This window comes from Aethina tumida, chromosome 6 (assembly GCF_024364675.1).
Source record: "Aethina tumida isolate Nest 87 chromosome 6, icAetTumi1.1, whole genome shotgun sequence".
NCBI lineage: Eukaryota > Metazoa > Arthropoda > Insecta > Coleoptera > Nitidulidae > Aethina > Aethina tumida.
Window position 1 is genome coordinate 18,711,853 of NC_065440.1, and position 22,656 is coordinate 18,734,508.

Consider the following 22,656-nt stretch of genomic DNA (forward strand, 5'->3'; position numbering starts at 1 on the left):
ATTAATTAAATTAGCTTTCGGGTAGAGTAAGGGAAAACAGTAAGTAAAAAGCCACTATATATGTCAAGTTTTATTATATAAAATATGCAACACAAACTTTTTCAATTTAATAAACAAAACAAAATGGTAAAAATTATTTATACTTGTTGCTCAATTTTAAAGCAACATCATACAACTGTTTGTTAACAGTCCTCAATCTCCTATTTTCAACAGTCAAACTTTCCCGTTGCTGAGTTTTCTCCAAGCAATTTTCGTCATCGCTGAGTTCCAAATCTTCATTTTGATAAATTGCACATACAAAATTGTAATTCCCTTCATCAACATTTCGTTCTAAGTTCTTTAAAATAATTTTAGGCTTAAAACTTTCAACTGTGAAGTTTTTAAAACCTTTAACAAACATTAAATTAGTGACTACACTGTTGTACTCCAACTTTTTGAGTACTTGTCTACTTTTAATTTCCCACAAAATGACCGATTTATCATCGGAACCTGAAGCTAGAATAGTGTTAGTCATATTAATACTTAAAGCTTTGACAGCCTGGTTGTGTCCTATAAAATCTGTACTAGTGTTATCTTCTAAATGTTTGGTCAGCACCCTTGGGGGACTTTTTAAGCTGAACTGTTTGATGACTCCAGATAAACAGCCAACGAATACATTCCAACATGGCAAATCAATAATCACAGCCATCAAAGGTTCATTTGCAACTAAATTTAACAACAAAACACCAGTACTAAAGGTGTAAATCCTGCAAGACTGATCACCAGAAACAGTAACCAACCTAGATTTTTTACCAAACTTGCCCGTGAACATGTCAGTAATACCCATACTGTTTTGTGTGATGGTGTGCAAAGGCTCGACCTGTCCTAAGTTCTTTTGTACAGTGTAACTGGTGTTGAAGGCCACCAAATCAGCCAGTTTATAAATCAATAGAATACCATCATCTCCCGCAACAGCCAAAAATTGCCCGTCACTGCTGAAGGTGAGGCAGGTAATTGGTTGGAAGTGCTTCTTGGTGACCGACAGCAACTTCCCATCCAACTTCCAAACGTACAGCTTCCTACCAATTCCAGCGGCGATGTACACGTTCTTGGGGCAAACGGCCAAGCAACTGGTGGGCTCAGGCAATATTAATCTGGCGTTCTTGTTCACCTCCTGACTGTTCAATTGCCAAACATGCAAAATGGGCTTGGACTGTTCGGCGGCGATTATATAGTCGTCGCCGATGATCTGAAGAGTTTTGGCGGACGTGATTCCTCCATTTTTGTATGTTTTTATCAAGTTTGTGGTGTGGGGGTTGTACAAGGCACAGGACCAGTGCTGGGCACAATTGGTTGATGTTAACAAGTATTCTTCACTGTCCATTATTGAGGACCTGAAATTTAATTAATTATTTTGTCTGCTAACGGTTTTGTGAATCATTTCTTACTTGTTTGCGTTTGGTTCATTCAATTGTTACATTTACTGTTGATTTGTTGTTGTGGTAACACGCCGCCTTTCTGAGGTTAGTTGTAATTCGGTGATGGAGTGAAGTTGGTTGCTTTACAGAGCTTGTTTGAATATTCTAAAATATTTGATTAATTTGTTTGAATTTTGAGAGAAAAGTTACCTTTGCAAATATTTACAGAAAACATGAAAATTAACTTAAAAATTATTTACTTAAAGATTATATTATACCAATCGAAGACCGTTAAGTCCAACTGAGAGGCATCACACAGAACACCCATCATGTACGACAGAGACACCAAATGTCAGCAAATTTGCTTTGTAGTGAGAATCTTTTACTGTCTCTGCCATACATGATGTCTCTCCCAAAATTCAATAGGATCAAAGACTTTCCAATCGATATATATATATATATATATATATATATATATATATATATATATATATATATATATATATATATATATATATATTGCTGAAAACAAAATATAATATAATCGACCGTCGTTTAATAATTTACTATTATTCTCTATAGGACAAAATTGTTTAATGAATTATAATAAAAAAAGATTAATTATTATTAACATAAACAGTTGCCCACATTTTGACATATGAATATAACAATTATTTTATGACAATTGACTTGTAATAAGTTATTTTGAGTTGTCGATTAAATTTTCAGTATATTTGGGAAGAATGAAAGTGAAACTAAAGAATTTATCATGCCCATCTACACGGAAATCCAGCAGCCAGTAATATTGGATTGCAGTTCCAGCGAGAACTTTTTCAATTGCTATGTCACGCAGATCCTGACCAACAAAATGATACTTAAAAATGGACCAGGCTCCACTAGGAGTTCCCCCAGGTTCACATCCAATTAAATACTTGCCCTAAAGCTTCAATAAATTCATTTCAGTTTCGTGCAAAACGACAAGTCACAAGAGGACCAAAAATGCACAAGGTTTAAACTAGTTTTGTCCCTTAATTCATATAATTGGACAGGTTTTTTCAGCCTGGTGCAAAGACACCCCAACCAAATGAGCGAGACTGATCGGAAGATCAGAAAGAAGCTGATGGTTTTGAAGAAGAACGTCGGCTTAATGATGCAGCAAAACTACCCGCCACCAGAGAAAGCTTTAAGCCAACCGCGTACCCATCTATTCTTCTTTACCCCCAGATGCAGTATAGCTAGCAAGGAGCCGACCCAGAGTCTGTATCAATTGGAGTACAGACCATCAACACGTAATTTCGAACGTAAACCGGTGGAGGAGCAGCCCGACGGCACCGATTCTCTCACGGAAATAACAGAGGATGATTCCAAGCAATCCCGCTGGCTGAACAAACAGAAGAAGTTCCTCAACGTGTTCAAGTACGTACAACCCCAACTCTTGTAACGTTTACTCAAACTCTCACGTCGTAGGACATCGATGGAAAACCTGGACAACTTCATGGTGGACATGAACAAGTACGTGGCCGAGATCCAGAGGCGCATGGAGGCATTGAAGGACTGCGAGACGTGGCACCAACAGTTGCAGGTCATGAAAAACGACAAGATTAAAGAAGTCAAAGAAGAAACGTCTCGTCCCAGCACTTGTAAGGTGCAAAACAGCCGCAAATTCAAGACGATAATCAAGCCAGAGGACGTGATATTGGGGCGGGCGTCGTTTTGCGGAAGACTGAATCAAAAAGTAAACACTGACTTGACCAAGATCAATTTATTGAGTCCGTTTTGCAGGGCGTAAGGAGGAGCGCAACGAAAAGGCCGCCGTCCGCCGCCGAGTGCGAGAGCGACCAGATACAAATAGAAAAGGATCCGACCTTGGAAATCGTCCAGCCGGACGTGTCGAAGAGCAAGGCGCTGGTGGACTTGCACGGGAAGCTGTTGCATCAGACGGAAGCAAAGGACAGCTACATCTGTTTTCAAAAACTGATGGATCAAACCGAAAAGCGGGTCAGAAAGGAGCAAGAGAACAGGGAGAACGCGAGCAGACCTTGGAGGATCACCAACGATCGTTTCGAAAATCAAAAACGAAAGTAACCATCCACACCCAACCTTAATCATTTAATATTTAATAATTTTAAGAATGAAGAAGTCTGGAGACCTGTGCAAAATGTTCAATAACAGCTTGTGCTTCTCGCAGAAGAGCTTCAGGGTGCGCAAGCCATCAGTTAAACGTCCGGATAAGCCAGGTAAAACGTACAAAAGGCGGGACGTCAGACGTATTTCCATGATGAGTCTGGACGATGACAAAGTTTGGAGGCAGATGAAGAAAGATCAGGAATTGAAAAGGCAGTGCAGTTTGGAGGTGACCAGCCAGAACTGCAAAATGGAGAAGAAGGAACGCACAAAACTTGTGCACAAGTTGTTGTTGAACAGTCCTCCCGTTCGCAGAACGTAAAACTGTATTTCATCCCCATTGTTTCGATATAATCGTATTGTTTAAGGTATAACGATGTGTTGGACATTGTTACGCTCTCCGACTTGACGCCATTAAAGTCGGAGTATCCTAGACGAGATAATTTGGGAATCACCTGGAGCAACAGCTATTTATTCCAACTGGCCAACGATCAAAATCTAGACGACATGTTGGAGAATTTGATCACAATAAATGAGGAAATGTGTGAAGTAAAAAAAAAAACAAACTAAATTCAGTAGGTTAGTCTTTATTTACTTGTCTTTCCTAGATTGTGGACGTCACTGAAGAGTAACTGTACTTTGTAACAACAAATAAAGCATCACTCTACAACCTTTCGTGTTTATTCAACTCGACAATAATAATTTACACAGTACATAAAACTAAATAACATCAATTGTGTGGAATAATTCAAGCGTCGCTTAATGCGGCGACTCCTGGTAACACCTTGCCCTCCAAGAGCTCCAAACTGGCTCCACCTCCTGTCGACACGTGTGAGACTTTGTCTTCTGTCTTCCAGACGGCACAGCAAGTTGCAGTATCACCTCCACCTAAAAAAGCAGTCAATATCCGCTGTTAAATATTTAAAATAATTGTTTACCGATGATTGTTGTAGCTCCTTTGGTGGTAACATCGACAACTTCATCCATAATGGCCTTGGTACCCTTAGAGAACTTTTCCCATTCAAACACGCCAGCAGGTCCATTCCAAACTATGACCTTGGCTCTACGGATGGGTTCCCTAAAAGCTTCGACAGTTTTCGGGCCGATGTCCAAGCCCATCCATTCGTCAGGAATTCCTTCCTCCACTGTGGCAGAGCCAGACTAACGCAAATTTAATCATTAAACATTATCAAATAAAATTGAATTAAAAATATATTTTTTTTTTCTTTCAATATATTTATTATATCCTAAAAATGTTAAAAAAACCTCACATTTGTTATTTTAAATATTAAAAGATGAAATTATTACAGATATCTGTAATAAACCTATAGTCTTTTAAAATATTTATTTTTGACTAAATTAAGTGGTAACTTACGGCAGCATTCTCATCGAACTTTTCGGCAGTAATGCAATCGACCGGGAGATGAATCTGCACGTTCTTCGCCTTCGCCTTCTCCAACAGTTTCTGGACGATTTTGGCTCCCTCTGCGTCGTACAACGATTTGCCAATCTACAATAAAAAATTGTCAATGTCACAGTTATAATTCGCCCGCAAATACGGTAAATCAAAATCCAAGTAAATATATAACTCAATGGCCCAGCCCCAAGTTCTAAACCTGGACTTGGGCCAGCTGATCACCAAGCAAATGCTCGACCGGAGCGACAGTTTCCAGAAGCCGCCAGACGTGAAACGTACGTACGAAGTAAGCCCGGCCGCCAAGCGGTACATCGAGTACCGCAGAAAGCTGCAGGACCGGCTCATCCACCTGAACAACAACATGAGCTCAATCGTGCGCGAGAGCTTCGAGTCCATCGACAACATATGTCACAAGGTCCGTCTGTATCTGACCAACATGGACAACGTGCAAGAGCACCACGAACCGGAAATGGACGACAAGGAGGTCGAGTGCACGCCCCCCGAGTCCGAGGAAATGGAACAGACGGAGCAGATAGAGCAGCCCGAAGAGCCGATAGAGGAATCGAGCGGTACAGTCACGGATTCGGACTCCGTGCACTTGCAAAAGCTTCAGTGGCTCAACAAGCAGAAGCGGTTCATGGGAGTGTTCAAGGACAGCGTGCGGAACATTGAGAGTTTTATGAAAGAGATGGACTGCTACGTCAACAAGATACATTCCAAAATTGAGGGGCTGAGCGCCTCAAATGTTTGGGAGAAACGCTCAGACTCGGAGGTAAAAACCGTTAGTAAATCTAATGAACTGGAAAAAAAATATCTGGGGCCAAAGAAGGCCAAATCGTTTTATTCGAAAAACAGCAGCTTGAACAATTCCAGCAACTGGGACGATTCGGAGATGGAAACAACAACAATAGTGAGGAAAATGAGCAAGATACAATCGAGAAGCGGCACCAGTATCTGGGAGCCCAAACCTGAGCTAGAGGTGATAATGGCAAGCACCAAGAACTATCAAAAAGAAACACAGTTAGCTTTCCAAAAAAGTTTTGATTACGTACAAAAGATACAGAGAGTCAGCGAGGACTTGCTGTCCAAAATTGACCACTTGGCTGTAGAAAATGACGTAAATTTCGACGAGGTGGAGAGTGTGAAGGAGGTACAACCACAAGTACCTCGCCGCTACAACTTAGTAGTACCAGACGTTACAAGGACCAAAGGCATCGTTAACCTGCACCAAAAATTAGTCAGACAGGTGGAGGCTCAGGATAGTTATTTGTGCTTCCAACGTCTAATGGATTGGACGGAGAAACGCCTCAGGAAACAACGACAAATGGAGGAGAAGCAGCAGCAACAAAGGCGCAAGAACCAAGCTTTGAAACGGCCGGACAACTGTTCCAAACTATACGAGAACAGCTTGTGGTTCACCAAAACCGCCTTCAAACCAAAACCCCGCAAATACAAGGAAAAATCACCAAAGCTAATACTAACGAAAAGGAAGAACAAAGAGAACGAGTCAACGGAAACGGGAGTCTTGCACAAGAAGGTGGAGTGGATGCACGCAAAGACGGCCTCACGTCCGATGATGATCAGATGCATGGACTGCCTCGACACACTTCGGCCCTCAGATGTAGAGCCCCTGAAACCGGAATACCCCCGCAAGGATCATGTGCAAAAGCAGAACAGCACCACCTATCTCCACCACCTGCTGAACGACAACCACTGTGAACCAATGATGAGAAAACTGCTCAGCACCACAGCGCTGACCGACTCGGACGACGCCACAAGGCGCAAACTAACAAAATACATATTTCCCTCCGACGGGACGTTCAGAAGGGACGTGGTAGTGATGCCCTTAACCGTCCACTACTACAACCCACCTAAACGGAAGGTGCAGTCGCCGATGGAACGGAAGACGAGGCAGTTCATAGAAACGTTGGACGACAAACGTAAGTGACGTTAGTAACGTCAAATTCATTGTTCACCTTTAAACGCAAGTGCATTATACGAGCTTGCGTCCATTTTTTTTAGATCAACTTTGGCTTGAAGCTATGGAGAAGATGGCGAGGTCTAGTAGCGTGAAGGGGTCCAGCAGGCTGGAAATGAGGCCCCGGAGCTGTGTACAAAATCAGTCCAAAATCACCAAGGACGAAGTGAAGAAGAGAAAGGATGGAACCATTGTTAAGGTGTCGAAGCTTGAGTCTGGCAAGGAAAGGGAGAGGATGAGGGCTGAAAAGGAAAAGCAACAAGCCACACAACGTAAATTAGCTATTATAAAGTAAATGTGGAAGTAATTGTTTGGTGTTAGTGTTACAGAGAAAGAAAATAATGGAGCAGATAAAGGGTTACAAGTCCCGCAACGACAAAATTAAAACCAACATACAGAAAGCTGTTGGTGTTATTGAGTCCCGAATGGTGGATGTGCTGTTAAAGGAAAAGCCTAGTGTCAAACAATTCGACACAATGGAGAAGGAAATCAACAACGTTCTCAAAATGATGAAGTCCACAACAACTACAGATCAATCAGAAGGTACGAAAAATAATATTGAATCAAAATTGTACATTTTACCATTTTCTTGTGAATTAATTAATAAGTTTAACTTAGATTTAGAATCGAGTAGACACAGATACACCACCGACACCGCCTCTGAACTGAACAACCTGTCGGACGAACTATACAAGAAGCTTCAAACAATAATCGAACCCTCGGAACAGCGTCGCAGACCCCGGGAACCCCGAAGGACTCCAAAACGAAGGACACCACGTCCCAAACCACCCCGCAGCGAGTCAGAGACCAGCATCGGATCAACGTCTGGCCGTCTGGCCCAACAGGCCAGCAAAATCAAGGAAATATCGGCTTCCATCAAAAACGCCAATGACCACATCGAGAAGATATGTCAGAAGGAGTTTGCGACCAACGAACAGACCTTCGACGAGGAAAAGCAGTGGGAGGACGAATCGACCGCCGAGGACAAGGAGCACCTGCTCGACAACCTGGTGTACAACGACGAAACAACTGACATCGAAGACTTGAAAGATCTGGAGAAGGAAATCGACATTATAATCAACGAGAGGACCGGCATTCTGGTGGAGGCACCTTTGGAGGTCGAAACCCATTTGGACGAGCACAGGAACAGCCTGATTCCGGAGCTGATGCCCGAAAACTGTCGGGAAATTTGGGGTGAAACCCCCAGTGAACGTAACGAGTTCATCGAAAGTGTGCAGCAGATTTTTAAGAAGATGGAGATGGTTTACAAGCAATTGGACGACACTGACGTAACTAAAATATGTTTGTTCTGGTATTTATTTAATTTTAAACTTGTAGAAGCTGTGCGAGTCGTTGCCGATAAACGAAATTGAAATAAAAAAGATGGAGGACGAAGAAGTCAACAAATCGCTTTTGGAGGTGGTCGATTTTGTGCAGAACCTCGACGTTGGAGACGAACCCAACATCGACATGTTCACAGCTGAAAACCTGAACCTTTTGGATACGATGAGCGAAGAAATCGTGGACAATTTAGAAGAGCAACTCATGCACACTCCTGGGGAAATTGGCGACTACTCTATGCTACCAATGGTGGAACTGAAAGAGCTCCAAGAGGAGGAAAAGGAGAAATATTTTCGGCAGGGACAAGACTTAGAAATGCATATAATACAAAAAGAGCTAGTAGAAAGGCAAACGCAGGCTTTGGCAGTTTATACGACTAAAGAAGTTTATTTTGCCCAAGTTTACTACAACCCCAGAGTTTTAAATTATGCCTGGCTGCAATTCGACTTGAAGCTACAAGAGGAGGTTTTTCCTAAGCTGTTACGTACAATAGGTAACAAAAAAGTTTAAATTTGACACAATAATTAAATGAAATTGTTATAGGAATTGACGGATTTGAGCCTGAAAAAGTTAACCTGATAAACCAGATGAATTTATTAAAAACAACCGGAGAACATTTAATGTCAATGATACAAAATCAACCAGCAATCACTTACAACGAAGCCCCAGTTTCAACTGAAGAAAACAACGAAGTAATCGCAGACAACGTGGACTTAATTGCTGAAACTGTGGAGTTAGTAACAGAACGTCTAGAAAAAATTGACCAACCACGTCGGGTTGAAGTACAAATGACGGAAGTGGTGAAATATCCAAAGGAAAACGACGATTTTCATTCGAAGGTGCTGCAAACGTTTTACACTGTCTTTTATATGTTTATTTTTGCCGCTGTGACTTTACAATATAATTGTCTGTGATGATACTACGTATTAATAAATTACATGTGAAGTGCTTTACTTACGTTCATGCCTTTGGTTTCTTTGAGGAATGTGTATGCCATGCCACCACCGATGATCATCTCGTTGACTTTGTCCAAGAGGTTTTCGATCAGTTGGATCTTGTCGGCCACTTTGGCACCGCCCAAGATTGCCAAGAATGGCCTGAAATTTTAAAAAATCATATTGTTTAATGTTAAAACTTTTTGCAAGATTTAAAAACCTTATCTTTAAAGGTCCAAATCTGAAATATCTGGATATTTTTAATTAGAGATTATAATTATTGAATAAATAATTTAATTTAGAATAACAAAATTGTAATCAGCAACAAAAAAGGGATAAAAAATGTAAATTGTCATGCTGCACTTAAGAAATATGAAGAATTAATTGTAACTATTAATAATAATCATTAATTATTATTGTAAAAATGTTTAATAAGCAGGATTTGTTAATATAAAATCAAATATTTTAATGAAAAAAATTCATTTCAGTTTAGAATATTCGAGATGTGCATGTAATGACACAAAAAACAAGTGTCGACCAATCACAGGCATGGGGTGATTCGTTGCTAACCAGAGTATAACGAATCCGATGCTTGGATTTCAGTCACTCCGTTATCGATCCGCGTATCGATCGGTCGGTCGGTCGGTCGGTCGGTCGGGGTGGTGGTGCTCGCTGACACCCTCAAATTAATTCGGTGGTGCGGTTCGGTTTAACGCGGTGACTCTTGTTGTTAATTAACGTACGATTAGTGCCCTATTGGACGTTTTGGACGCAGCCACGGATTTGCAAGGTAGGTGTACTTTTTTACCATTTTTTATGAAATTTTGCAATTATTTTGTTCAAATTGTTGAAATATTTAGTTAATTGTTTATAATTTACTTAATTTTTATTAAAATAAGCTTGATTATATCAATTTTTGAAAATTTACTTATTTCAGCAGTTACATAATACGTAAGTTCACTTTTTTTCCAATTTTTTATGGAATTTTGCAATTATTTTGTTTAAATAACAAAAAAATGTTGAAACATTTAGTTAATTGTTCATAATTTACTTAATTTATACTAAAATAAGCTTGAATTATTTCAATTTTTGAAATTTTCCTCATTTCAGCAGTTACATAACACGTAGGTTCACTTTTTTTCCTATTTTTTATGGAATTTTGCAATTATTTTGTTTAAATAACAAATAAATGTTGAAACATTTAGTAAATTGTTTATAATTTACTTAATTTTTACTAAAATAAGCTTGAATTATTTCAATTTTTGAAAATTTCCTTATTTCAACAGTTACATAAGACGTAGGTTCACTTTTTTACATTTTTTTATGGAATTTTGTAATTATATTGTTTAAATAAAAAATAAATGTTGAAATATTTAGTTAATTGTTTATACTTTACTTAATTTTTACTAAAATAAGCTTAAATTATTTCAATTTTTGAAAATTTCCTTATTTCAGCAGTTACATTACACGTAGATTCAAATAAATGTTGAAATATTTAGTTAATTGTTTATCATTTACTTAATTTTTACTAAAATAAGCTTGAATTATTTCAGTTCTTGAAATTTTCGTTATTACAGAAGTTGTATAATACGTAGATTCACTAATGGCACAAATTAATTGAAAGTTCCCCTTTAATATTTAAATTAAATACAACTATTGATAATAGTGTTTTAATATTGATATTTAAAATCAGTTTAATTAAATAATTGTTAATAAATTCCGTAAATTATTCGTAAAAATGTGTTCAAAGATCAAACAAATTTCCTCTTTCCAACATTTTCGCTTTTATTAGACGAAAATAAATTATTAATTATTTAATATGCAAACAATTTATTGTTAAATCAGATTAATTAGTCTTCCTGTGTCTCTGATTTTTGATTTGTTTCAATTATTACAGAAGTCGTCAGTAATATAAATAAATAAACTGTCAATGTTTTAATTATTGAAAGAACAATTCGTTGGAGGACATTGTTGCGTCTTTTGTGAATGAGGGGTTTACGACAACAAAACGATGTTCGGTCCTCAATTCGACTGGCAGAGCTTTGATCCGGAGTTAGGTCACAGAACCATTTAGCTCTAACGACAAGTGAGCGATCACTGGTCACAGGCAGCTTAACCGCAGCAGCGATCGGGGATCTGTCAATGAAGGGTGTGCACTGATTATCCGTTAACGTTTAGTATTTCTTGACTTTGCAGGAACGTTGACATGTTCTCTGATGTCGGAGTAACATCAAAATTAAATTAACTTTTCCTAGATCTTCAAATAATATTTTACAGTAAATTATGGTACTTTCTACTTTGGTCACTCATTCGGTTAGGTCTTGACCCGGAGTCTTGGTCATGGAACCATTAAGCTCTACTAGGCAGCCTGACGGCAGCAGTGGTCATACCTGACATTGAAGGGGTGCACTGAAACTATTTTATACGTGACTTTTACGTTTTCAATGTGTTCTTTCCTAAATTGAAACATTTCGAGGTTTATTTATTTCTTCGTCGATTGGATGGTGCAAGGAGGAGAGCAAGTAGGATTCGTCAAAGCCTAGGACATACCTGGACCATGATGACCCAACCAACCATTGGAGAGACGATAAGGCAACAGGGAAAAGGCAGTAAAGGTAATAAAACTAGTAATAAGACTAGTTAACTGGGCAACTGGCAACGCAAAGTGAGTTTTGGTTAAACATTTTTATTATTTTGCGCCTTCAAAAGTTTAAAATATCCACTATTTATTCAACAAACGATGTGATTTGTGTGTTTTATAAAGTTCAATTTGTGTATTTAAAAACTCTGCCATTATTGTTTTCAGGAATTAATTATATTCTTTTTTATATTTACAGGAATATTATTATATTTTGTATTTAATATTTATATCTGGTATTATGTAATTTATTGTATTATATTGTTACTATGGTATTAAATTTGTGTTGGTCTGCCTAACATATAATAATTATATATTTATATATAATTAAATGTATAAATGTTGTTTCTTAATGTTTTCAGGAATTGTTTATTAATTTGTATATTTGTTCTGTAGTTAATGTACTCGGACAATCTCTTTCAGTTTAAATAAAAAAAATTGTTTGATTTATTTTTACCCATCATATTTATTCTTTTCTATTTTGTTACAATATTATTATTTATTCAACAAATGTGTTTTAAAATGTTCAATTTGTGTATTTAAAAACGTGCCATTATTGTTTTCAGGAATTAATTATTTTTTATATTTACAGGAATATTATATTTTGTATTTAAATATGTACTTTATACTGGTATTATGTAATTTATTGTATTATATTATTACTAAGTTATCCAATTTGTGTTGGTCTGTCTAACATATAATAATTATTTATTTATTTATTTATAATTAAATGCGTAAATGTTGTTTCTTACACTTTTCAGGAATTAATTATTTTTTTTATATTTACAGGAATATTATTATTATATCTTGTATTTAAATATGTACTTCCATTATTTATTGTGTTACTATGTTTATTTATTTATAAAGTATGCATTTATTGTTTTCAGTAATTAATTATTTTCTCATTATTATTATATTTAAATATGTACACATGTCTAATGTTATGTAATTTATTATATTATATTATGTTACTATGTTATCCAATGTTCATCCCTCTAATATTCAATATTTTATTTATTTATAAATGAGATCACGAAATAAATTTGTATACTGATAAATTGTAACTTAGTGTAGGGCTGCATTTACTCAGCAAAGACTTGTGTTGTTAATTTTCAAAACTAAAAATGCTTGCTAAAGTAACATTTCCCACAAAATTAAATTAAACAAATTAATGACTTAATTCTAGCCGTAAATGCAGCGGCAAGCTCACCCACTAACCAAATTAAATGTTTTTCAATTGTAAGGCTTGTCATAGGATTTTCAAAATTGTAAATACTATTTTGAATTATGTCCTATCTGATGACGCACGAAATGCAGAAACAAGCGGGAATAGAATATGCCTTTTCTATTTCCATTTTTTTAAATTTATCAGTACACAACTCTCAATAAATTTAAAATAAATTTAATTATTAACTAAGTTGATAAATTTTACCTTTCTGGGTTGTCCAAAGCCTTGGCGAAGTAAGCCAGTTCCTTCTTGAGCAGGAAACCGCTGGCACGGACGTCGAAGCCTTCGCCGAGCATGGAGGCGTGCGCCCTGTGGGCCGTTCCGAAAGCATCGTTGATGTAAACGTCGCCCAGCTTCCTCAAGCCTTCCCTGAATTTAACGACAGCATCTTTGTCCGCCTTGACCTTCTCACCCTTTTCGTTGACGCCTTTGCCTTCCTCTTCGATGTGGAACCTCAAATTTTCCAAGAGGATCACCGAACCATTTTCAGGGCTCGCACACTTGGCGGTCACCTCGTCGCCCACGCAGTCGTTGAGGAACTGCACCGGTTTGCCCAACAACTGTTGAAGTTCGTCGGCTACTGGTTTCAAGGAGTATTTGGGGTTGGGTTTGCCGTCGGGACGGCCCAAGTGGGACATCAGGACGACCGATTTGGCATTTTGGTTCAGGGCGTATTTGATGGAGTCGAGGGCGGCGACGATGCGCTGCTTGGAGGCGACTTTTCCATCCTTGATTGGGACGTTGAAGTCCACACTGTAATTTAATTTTTTTATGTATTTATTAAACTAATAATGTGTAGAATATTGTAAAATTAAATCATACTATAATAAATTATATAATAAAATACATATTTAATCTTTATTTAAACAAGGATTAACTGTTGAAAAAATTAACTAAAGTAAAAAAACTTTTAAATATTTATTTTCCTACCGCATTAAAACGCGTTTTCCATTAAGGTCGACTTTGTCGATACTTAGTTTGTTGAAAGACATTGTTGCAAATTGATAGAACGAAAACCGGCACTTCACAACACTTCTGAACAATGTTCTGACGTTCACAATCGTTCCCCAGGTTTCAAAGTCAAAGTAAGGTCAAATAAGACATATATCACGTGACCACTCTTTTTTAATTAAACTATTATAAACAATAAAGTTCTACAAAAATATAATATTTAACACAAATGATTGTTGCAATAGGTAAAAAGCTTGAGAAGAAGTTTAGTAATGTTTAAATTAAAAATATAAAAACAATAGCAAAGTTATGTTGGTGGCAGTGAACGTCACAAAAACATAACCCTAATTTTTACAACGTAACCTCAATTTATCACAATATTTGTACACATTTCAAACCACGAAAAACAACATAAAACATGTCTATATACAGAAAAACAGCCTTGCTTCTCTATCAACGGTTTCCAAAAAGTCTTCCCGTAATAGGTAATTCCATGATATTAGCCCCTTAAAATTTTATAATAAATTCTTATGTGAACAGAATCGAGGGGTATCCACAGGTGGGTAGCCCCCACGTTTCGGGAGATCAACCGCAGACGTAAACAGATTGGTCCCGAACCTGAACAGCCCCGATCCAGTTACTTAGAGTGGAACTATGAGGCGGAAATTTTCGCATTCGGTAACCGACTGGGAGAAAAATTCGACCGCAATTTACTGGTAAAAGCTTTGACTCAACGGGAGTATGCCAATCTGCAAGAAATTAAGGCACAAGAAACAGGTAAAACTGTTTTTTACTCTGTTACAAGAGGGTGTATTTAATTGTGGGTTATTCCAGGTGGTCCTGTAGTAAAACCTGAGGACAACCATGAGTTAATCAGTGAAGGTTATGAAATTATATCTAATGTGATTAAAAATGAATACAACAAATATTATCCTGAAGAAATTGTTGATGCTGTGCACAGATTTTTAACAACTGATGAATTACTGGGTCTTGTTGGAAAACACATTGGACTCACAGATTTGATCCAAACAAATGTAATTACTTTAATAATTGTGTGTAAATTTATTTATTATTTAATATTTTTAGGAATTCCCAGTTAAAACAACAACAATTAGCAACACATTTAAAGCAGTAGTTGCTGCATTGAAACAATCACAAGATTTCAAAAGGGCTGAGCAATTTGTTAGAGATTTTGTGTTGTGTCAGATGAATGGGAAAGATGTCTATGACATTTGGAATCCAGAAAAACCTTTTGAATACCTCACATCTTTGTTGAAAAGCAAAGGAATTGAAAATGTTGAGCCCAGATTATGTAATGAGTCTGCCTCTAATACTATTTTGGCCAATTATCAAGTTGGATTGTATAATAATAAGAAACTATTAGGATTGGGTAAAATAATATTGTTTAATTTTCCTAGTTTCAATGATTAAATAATGTTATTTCAGGCTGGGGAGAAAGTATTGCAATCGCAAAAGATACGGCTGCGTTGGACGCAATCCAAAGATTGTATGGAAACTATATCCAAAAATAATTGTTTAAAATAAATTTAGTTTTAGGAAAATGTTTTTTTTTATTTTAATAAAACCACCTTATCAAACTTTAATTAATTTTTATTATAAATTAAACGATAATTACATGTGTTTGTCGCTGGAATCTTTGTCGTCGGCCAAAACTGCCAGTTTTTTGATCATGGTTTTCGTTCTGTCGGTCAAAAATGAATCAACTTGTCCCAAAATGTTCACCAATTGAATCATGCGTTCGAAATTCTTGTTCGTCTTCTCTGCCTTGTGCAATTCCTCTTCTTTCGTTTTAATTTGGTGTCTGAGGGATTCTATCAAGTTTGCGGTGCTTTTGTCCACGCTCCTGTTGATGGTGTTCGTCCTTACATCGCTACAATTTATTATCACGACGATCTGCAACAACAACAAAAATGAGTAAATAGAAAATTCAACATTAAAATTAGTACTTACAGTTAAAAGAACAAAACACAAAAGGGTAGTTTTGGAAAGAGACATGATGTTTGTTAGTCTACGATTTTGTGCGAACTAATTTATAATTGAACATTTATTAATGGCCAAAAAATGCTTACAATATTTTAAATTTGCACAATTTGCTCGATTCAATTGACCCAATTATTTAACGTAAGCATTTTTTGGAGCATAATCAAAAATTATTTAATTAATCAAAGAAAATTATTTAATTATATGCCTAGTTGTATAAATTATAGTCTTGTAACAAATTTGCATGTACAATGAGACAAATTAATGTTTTTACGTATAATTAATTATAGTTTAAGCGCGTTATTACTTTAAATACTTGATTATCAAATGTTGGTGAAGTTCAATGAACTGATAAAAAACGTTTTTCGTCCATTCAACAAAATTCTATGCGTTTCCTTTCGTTAATAAATCCTTAACACAATTAATGGAATTTTATTACTTAATTATAATTAACGGATAATCGTAATATTTATTACGAGAGTAACATTTTTGTGAATCACCCCCGCAATTGCGATAACATAATGATTAAGGCGTTGGAATTCGCTTTGTCCACGATTAGTTCATTGTTAAAATCGAGACGAAATGTTGAAAATCTTCATAATATTGCTCTGTAACTTTCTGCTGTTGTGCGAATGTTTCACAACGGAACAACTCCAAACGGACTTGAATTATATTAAAACCTGTAATAAAACATCACCGATACCTTTGCGTGAGTTACTTTAAAAAAATATTAATGAAAAAATAGTTTGTGGTGGGTTTTAGGTACGTTAAATGATTTTTTGATCGACAGAAAGTTGAATGAGAAGCAGTCTGGTTCATTTAAGTGTTTCTTGCATTGTCTTTTCGTGAAATACGGTTGGATGGATGAGGACGGTGGTTTTTTATTGCATAATATTAAATTGACGGTTGAACAAACGGACACGGATCTTGATGATTGGGATTTTGTACTGTACGAGTGCACAGCAATCACCTCCACCGATAGATGCGAAAGATCTTTGCTTTTTACTCGATGTTTTTGGAACAAAATGGAAGAGGTAACTTTGATTATTTAAATTAATTTGTTTTCATCGTTAATTTTTGCAGGAACAACGGAATAGGGATCAACTGATTTACAACTTCGAATCGAAATGAACTATTTTAATGTAAAGTTTAATAAATGTGTTTGTAACGTTAATTTTATTTTATTTGAATATCGTGTTAATTTTATTTTATTTGAATATCGTGAAGGTTCCCGACGATCTAAAAAGTTTCCTAAAAACTAAAATAGGCCAAACAAGCCAAATAACTCCTATGATTATCAAAAATACATATTCATTTCGCAAAATACGACTCCTAACTAAAACTTAAATAGTGGTCAAGGCAATACAATTAAGACAATTTAAATACATTAAACAAACGCTCCCTTATCTTAAACCCATACATAATTCATACCAGCCCCAAATACATTTTCAACGACTATATAAACGTCTACGAAGCAAAATAATTCACAATAGAAAATATGTTTCTAGTCGCAGTCTTAGTGTGTGCCGTAGGGGTGAATTCAGCCCCATTGGAAGACGAGTTGAGGGGTGTAGATCTGTCGCACTTAGGCGAGAGGATATTCAAAAAGCCGACAAACGAAACCGGCAAAAGACTGGAACAATGGGACCCGGAATCGGAGGCGAATCCGGAGGAGCTTGGCGAGTACGCCGAGGGTGATATTTTGTTCCCCAGCGAGACGAGGAACGGTTTGATCGCGAGCACTTTTCGTTGGAAAAACGGCGTCATTCCCTATGAAATTAACGGCAGATTCACCCAGGAGCAGATCGACATGATCCACAGGGCGATGGGGATCTATCACAAGTACACATGTGTCAGGTACAATTAATAAAAAAAAAACCTTAACTACAAAGTTGTAAGTAAATATATTATATAGGTTTAGACCGAGACAGGCGGGCGACAACGATTACATATCGATAGTGAATGCCAACACAGGTTGCTGGAGCAGCGTGGGCCGCATCGGAGGCCGTCAGGAGATCAATCTGCAAAGTCCCGCTTGTTTGACACGCGTTGGAACGCCTTTGCACGAGCTGATGCACGCTGTTGGCTTCCTGCACGAGCAAAACAGATACGAGAGGGACAACTACATATCAATCGCCTGGCAAAACATACAGCGGGGTCACGACAACAACTTCGACAAGGCTTCCAAGGATCAGACGAATGGTTTTGGTGTCAACTATGACTTTAGGTCGGTGATGCACTACTCCAAGACTGCGTTCAGTGTCAACGGACAGCCTACTATTATTCCCAAGGTATTAGTTGGTAATTTAACTACAATAAATCAGTTCATTTTCGGATGTATGTGCTTCAGGACCCAGCAAACGGTGAAAAAATGGGGCAAAGGGAGGGTTTCAGCAAAGGAGACATTACCAAAATCAACAACATGTACGGATGTCCGGAACGGACGCCAGGATCAAAAGAACCCTCTGGTCCAAGTCAAAGTCAACAAGGAAATGGTGGAAATTTGGCCAGCAATATTTTAGGAGGGTTGTTAAGCATTTTTACTGGACGAGAGGAAGAATAAAATAATTTTTGCTTCACTACCAATTGTAACAGTATTATAGGATTAATTATTTTGTTATTAGTGTATATATATTTAAATAAATAAATGATTTTATTTGTATATTTTTATTTAAAACTACAAACATTAGTAAAATAATGAATAAACTCTTTGTTCCAAAAGTATTACAATAAAATATTTATTGTATAAGAATAATACTAACAAAAATATTAATACTTTAAAGTATTAGATCTACAATATCATTCACCGTATAAATAACATATAACATAATACACAGTGCATGTTTACAACAATGAGAACAACACGTAAGTGATGGGTACGACGAAGGCAGCTTTGGACATGCTCAAATTCAAGATCAGGGCAAAAATGTACCAGATCAGGGAGAAAATCAACGCCTGCGTTATGTAGTGGACCACCAACAATCTAAAAACCAATCAAAATTAATGATTTTATACAGAAAATGTATAAAAAACATACATTTTATCTTTGGTCTTGGCTGCAGCCAGATTTTTCATTGGTTCGTTGTTAAGATAAATCCTCGCCCCTTTGACCATCTGCGTGAAGAACTCCGGCCACTTCAGCTGCGTCAGGTCGACGTTAAAATCGTTCTGATCCTGTTCGTTCAACCATTTTTGTAATTTTTGCGTGTTGACGGCCGGGAACTTCCATTCGGTGAAGATGAACTTGGCCAACCTGTCCAACGATGTGTTTATGTTCCTGTGTAGGCGTACCAAACTGAAAACCAAATATTAATTTAGTCACAAAAGTTAAAAAGTTATAAAAGCGTTCAATTACATCGGTCTACCACCGGTCAGGCTCAGAATCCTATCCAGTATTAAGGCGGGGAGGAAGTGGACGAAGAATGCGGAAATCTTGAACCAACCGACCGAAGGCAACAGTTTCAAATAGGGGTACCAAACGGCTGATTTCACCGGGAACTCGTGCAACATGTCGTTCACTCTGTCCTCCACTGATGCCCAACAGAATGGGTTTCTTGTGCTTGAGGTTGCCTGATAGATTTCTACCTTCTTTGCTTCAGAGACAGCTGGAACACATAATTGGATATTAAAGATACACATATTTACACAAGTTTTTAATTTTAATTGAGACAGTTTAATTAATTAGTAATTGTTTACCTGCATGAAATCCGGCGACAATAAGCGTGTTTACAACGATGTCAACGGGAACATAGTCGTAAATTAAATCTTTGGCAACCGGCAAACGGCGGACAACACCCTTGGCAGCTCCCATGAAGAAACCAGGAGGTCCATTTTTACTGATAGTCCAGCCAGGTATTGGGTCCTTCCAAACTCCCAAGACTACAATTAAGAAATTAATTAATTTTTTGACAACATTTAAACCCAAATAAAACGTACTCATGCTGGGCCGAACAATGGTGCACGGCACTTGTTCCTCGATCTTCTGTATCTCGTGCTCCGCCATGTGTTTGGTGATGGTGTAGGTGTTAGGGTGCTCACCGAGGATGCTCGGCGTCTTGGCGTCAAGTTCCTCATCGTTGATGTTCTCCACCAGCTTGATCAGTTCGTCGGGATTGTAGGTCAATGGGTAGATGACCTCTTCTGCCTCCAGACGCCACGAGTTCACGTAGGCGCTGCTTACGTGCACGAGCACCTGAAGTTTGGTGCAGTCTTTGGCTAATTGGGTGACGCGTCTGGTTCCCAGCAGATTTATGTTGACGGTGGAGCGGAGGTTTTCGCCGAAGTCCAACGTGGCCGCCGAGTGGAAGATCACGTTGACGTTGGCTGTTAATAGTTGACGGTCGGCGGGGGACAGCCCCAAGTTTTCTTGTCCCACATCTCCTGCCACAGCTTTCACGTTGGCAAACACCTGAAATATTAATTACTAATTATGAGTTTCAACAACAACCAAATGCAGTATTATTATTTTATGGGTGGGTGTTTCACCTTGTAATAAATTAATACCGACGAAATAAACGTATGCAAATTGACAAAAACATAAAAATTCCAAAGGAAACAACGCAAAAACAAATATTCAAACATGTACACACCGACTCGACGGTTTTGTCCTTCAGTAAAGGTTCAAAGATCTTGTTCTTTTTGATGTCGTCCAAACGTTCGTGGATTTCTTTGCCTTTTTTCGGACGCAGAAGCAAATAAATGGTGCCATGGTCCGGAATAGTCCTCAGCAGTTTTTCCAGTAAGGTCAGGCCCAAAAATCCGGACGCTCCGGTTATGAAGACGTCCTTGCCCCGGTAGAAACCTTTCACGCCTTGCGACGAAGACATCTTTCCTAAAAAACGCAAATAAATATTTAAATGTTGTTGTGAAAGGTTTTAATTAACGGTGACTTAATTCATGTGTGTGGATTAATTGATTGAAGGTGACACTTTATACTTTATATAAACTAAAGTAAAAAATGCTGACGTCCATGAAGCCACAAGTTCAAAACAAATTATTTTATTTTTTTTTGTTACAATTTACCTATTAAATTTAATTAATTCCTAAATAATCAAAGAACTATTAACCATCTATTGTTAAATTAATAGCCAAACAATAACACATAAAAGTTTAAACGATTGTTCCTAAAAGGTAAATTGTAAACTTTCACTCGTTTTACTTAACGATCGAAAATATTAATAATGGTGCATAGGTCGTTTATCTAAATGTGCACCGTTTTTACGTGTCCGAGAACTTTGCACACCGATTTCTAAATAAAATTATGCTTCTTAGGAAATTGCGTAATTTACATAATAGCTTATTTAAAACCTTGACAATTTCACAAAATTTACATAATATTTTACTTGTTTATTATATAGAATACACATTATATACTTAAATACTTTATTTTATTTGGCAGTCCCATGTTATTTTGTACTTTTTAAAACATTTATTGTCAAAAGTTGAATGAAATTTAAAGTATATTTAAAGAAAATCAACATAATTCATTAATTTTTTTTTATTTATATAACTTTTATATCTTTTATTCATTTTTATATTGGTTTAAACCAGATATTTTAGTTTGGTTTCGAATAATAAAGATTTAAATCAAAAATAATTAACTAATAAATAAAATGGAGTTGTTATGTACAACGCTTTTAATTATGTTATTCACTTAAACATATTTAAATATACAATAAAACAAATTTTATTTACTTAACTCACTGATTTCTGTTTATTTATATATAAATTTTGATACATTTTCTTTGTTGTTATTTTGGTTTAAAACCAGAAATTTTAGTTTCCTTACAGGAATAAAGACTAGACTAGACTGTAACAAACAAATCCACAGTTATCCAACTTTTTAATTAATGCAATTAACACTTTATACAGTAATTATTATATAAAAACATTTATTTTTTAATGGAGTTCATTGATTGTTAGTAATTAGTGATAACTCTGTGATTCTTTTAAATATGTATTTATTTAAATTGTTATTTTCTCAGCTTATGGAAATGTGACTCAGATAATTTAATTGTTTAATTATAATAATAATCACAAATTATGTACTGAAAATATGCTATATGTGTACTTATTGCTATTAAAAATAAAAGCTGTGTGTTTTAACTTAGTTATTCTCATAACATACAATAAAACAATCTTTGTTTACGTTAAATTATCCTAGGCTGTAGGAATGACACCGATATAGAATTACTTAGAACCAGAGCTGAAGAACATTCTATTTTTAGATCATAACACAAATCCACAGTTAGTCAAGAACTTAATTAACACAATTTGACCATTTTCAAGCTGAAAACTTGGTCAAAAATGTGCCGTACTAAAGTGAGGTTATGTGTAAACGTCACTTACCGCAATGTTTTCCACGATTTCCACGAAACTGGGCTGGAAAACGCCGATCTGAAAATTAACCGAGTTGCACGGGACACCAATGAAACGACCGGGTCGGCGTTCAGTGACGAACTGTCAAGCGGTCGCGTTCAAATTTACTCTTTTTCCAAAACTGGTTCGGAAATTAGTTTTGATGAGTGCTGTATATACGAGGGGAAAACGTTAATTTGTTATTGATGGGTTTGTAATTAAATGGAATGCAAATATTAAATATTTGCTAGGAAAATTGTGTATTTAATATTTGTGGAAATTTACAAAT

At 36.6% G+C, this 22,656-nt stretch overlaps 9 protein-coding genes across 9 annotated transcripts; 5 read left to right on the plus strand and 4 right to left on the minus strand.

Moving 5' to 3' along the window:
* Positions 1–57: 57 nt before the first annotated feature.
* LOC109597815 (WD repeat-containing protein 18) lies at positions 58–1,576 on the minus strand. The gene is made up of 2 exons (XM_020013592.2): positions 1,428–1,576; positions 58–1,373 (listed from the first exon to the last, which is right to left on the minus strand). Exon 2 carries the CDS (start codon positions 1,361–1,363, stop codon positions 134–136), a length of 1,230 nt encoding a protein of 409 aa, XP_019869151.2. The 5' UTR covers positions 1,364–1,373; positions 1,428–1,576; the 3' UTR covers positions 58–133.
* Positions 1,577–2,080: 504 nt separating this feature from the next.
* LOC109597841 (uncharacterized) lies at positions 2,081–4,191 on the plus strand. Its single transcript, XM_020013618.2, has 8 exons — positions 2,081–2,309; positions 2,361–2,405; positions 2,457–2,813; positions 2,865–3,132; positions 3,180–3,478; positions 3,528–3,839; positions 3,890–4,070; positions 4,130–4,191. Exons 1-8 carry the CDS (start codon positions 2,167–2,169, stop codon positions 4,151–4,153), a joined length of 1,629 nt encoding a protein of 542 aa, XP_019869177.1. The 5' UTR covers positions 2,081–2,166; the 3' UTR covers positions 4,154–4,191.
* LOC109597842 (probable phosphoglycerate kinase) lies at positions 4,093–14,147 on the minus strand. Its single transcript, XM_020013619.2, has 6 exons — positions 13,989–14,147; positions 13,263–13,811; positions 9,216–9,354; positions 4,897–5,031; positions 4,460–4,682; positions 4,093–4,409 (listed from the first exon to the last, which is right to left on the minus strand). Exons 1-6 carry the CDS (start codon positions 14,048–14,050, stop codon positions 4,270–4,272), a joined length of 1,248 nt encoding a protein of 415 aa, XP_019869178.1. The 5' UTR covers positions 14,051–14,147; the 3' UTR covers positions 4,093–4,269.
* On the plus strand, positions 5,045–9,214 carry LOC109597844 (uncharacterized). Its single transcript, XM_020013621.2, has 6 exons — positions 5,045–6,878; positions 6,961–7,188; positions 7,238–7,459; positions 7,535–8,205; positions 8,255–8,750; positions 8,801–9,214. Exons 1-6 carry the CDS (start codon positions 5,114–5,116, stop codon positions 9,169–9,171), a joined length of 3,753 nt encoding a protein of 1,250 aa, XP_019869180.2. The 5' UTR covers positions 5,045–5,113; the 3' UTR covers positions 9,172–9,214.
* A 139-nt stretch (positions 14,148–14,286) lies between the features above and the next one.
* Positions 14,287–15,613, plus strand: LOC109597843 (39S ribosomal protein L44, mitochondrial). The gene is made up of 5 exons (XM_049969174.1): positions 14,287–14,494; positions 14,550–14,786; positions 14,844–15,043; positions 15,096–15,399; positions 15,456–15,613. The coding sequence occupies exons 1-5, from the start codon at positions 14,428–14,430 to the stop codon at positions 15,539–15,541; spliced, it is 894 nt and encodes a 297-aa protein (XP_049825131.1). The 5' UTR covers positions 14,287–14,427; the 3' UTR covers positions 15,542–15,613.
* On the minus strand, positions 15,600–16,050 carry LOC109597845 (uncharacterized). The gene is made up of 2 exons (XM_020013622.2): positions 15,981–16,050; positions 15,600–15,923 (listed from the first exon to the last, which is right to left on the minus strand). Exons 1-2 carry the CDS (start codon positions 16,023–16,025, stop codon positions 15,642–15,644), a joined length of 327 nt encoding a protein of 108 aa, XP_019869181.1. The 5' UTR covers positions 16,026–16,050; the 3' UTR covers positions 15,600–15,641.
* A 542-nt stretch (positions 16,051–16,592) lies between these two features.
* Positions 16,593–17,184, plus strand: LOC109597794 (uncharacterized). Its single transcript, XM_020013566.2, has 3 exons — positions 16,593–16,719; positions 16,773–17,044; positions 17,094–17,184. The coding sequence occupies exons 1-3, from the start codon at positions 16,593–16,595 to the stop codon at positions 17,139–17,141; spliced, it is 447 nt and encodes a 148-aa protein (XP_019869125.1). The 3' UTR covers positions 17,142–17,184.
* Positions 17,185–17,508: 324 nt separating this feature from the next.
* On the plus strand, positions 17,509–18,672 carry LOC109597795 (zinc metalloproteinase nas-13). Its single transcript, XM_020013567.2, has 3 exons — positions 17,509–17,867; positions 17,926–18,301; positions 18,361–18,672. The coding sequence occupies exons 1-3, from the start codon at positions 17,509–17,511 to the stop codon at positions 18,571–18,573; spliced, it is 948 nt and encodes a 315-aa protein (XP_019869126.1). The 3' UTR covers positions 18,574–18,672.
* On the minus strand, positions 18,659–22,579 carry LOC109597804 (putative fatty acyl-CoA reductase CG8306). Its single transcript, XM_020013577.2, has 7 exons — positions 22,359–22,579; positions 20,600–20,841; positions 19,947–20,418; positions 19,707–19,889; positions 19,366–19,615; positions 19,048–19,305; positions 18,659–18,993 (listed from the first exon to the last, which is right to left on the minus strand). The coding sequence occupies exons 2-7, from the start codon at positions 20,834–20,836 to the stop codon at positions 18,855–18,857; spliced, it is 1,539 nt and encodes a 512-aa protein (XP_019869136.2). The 5' UTR covers positions 20,837–20,841; positions 22,359–22,579; the 3' UTR covers positions 18,659–18,854.
* Between the last annotated feature and the right edge of the window lie 77 nt (positions 22,580–22,656).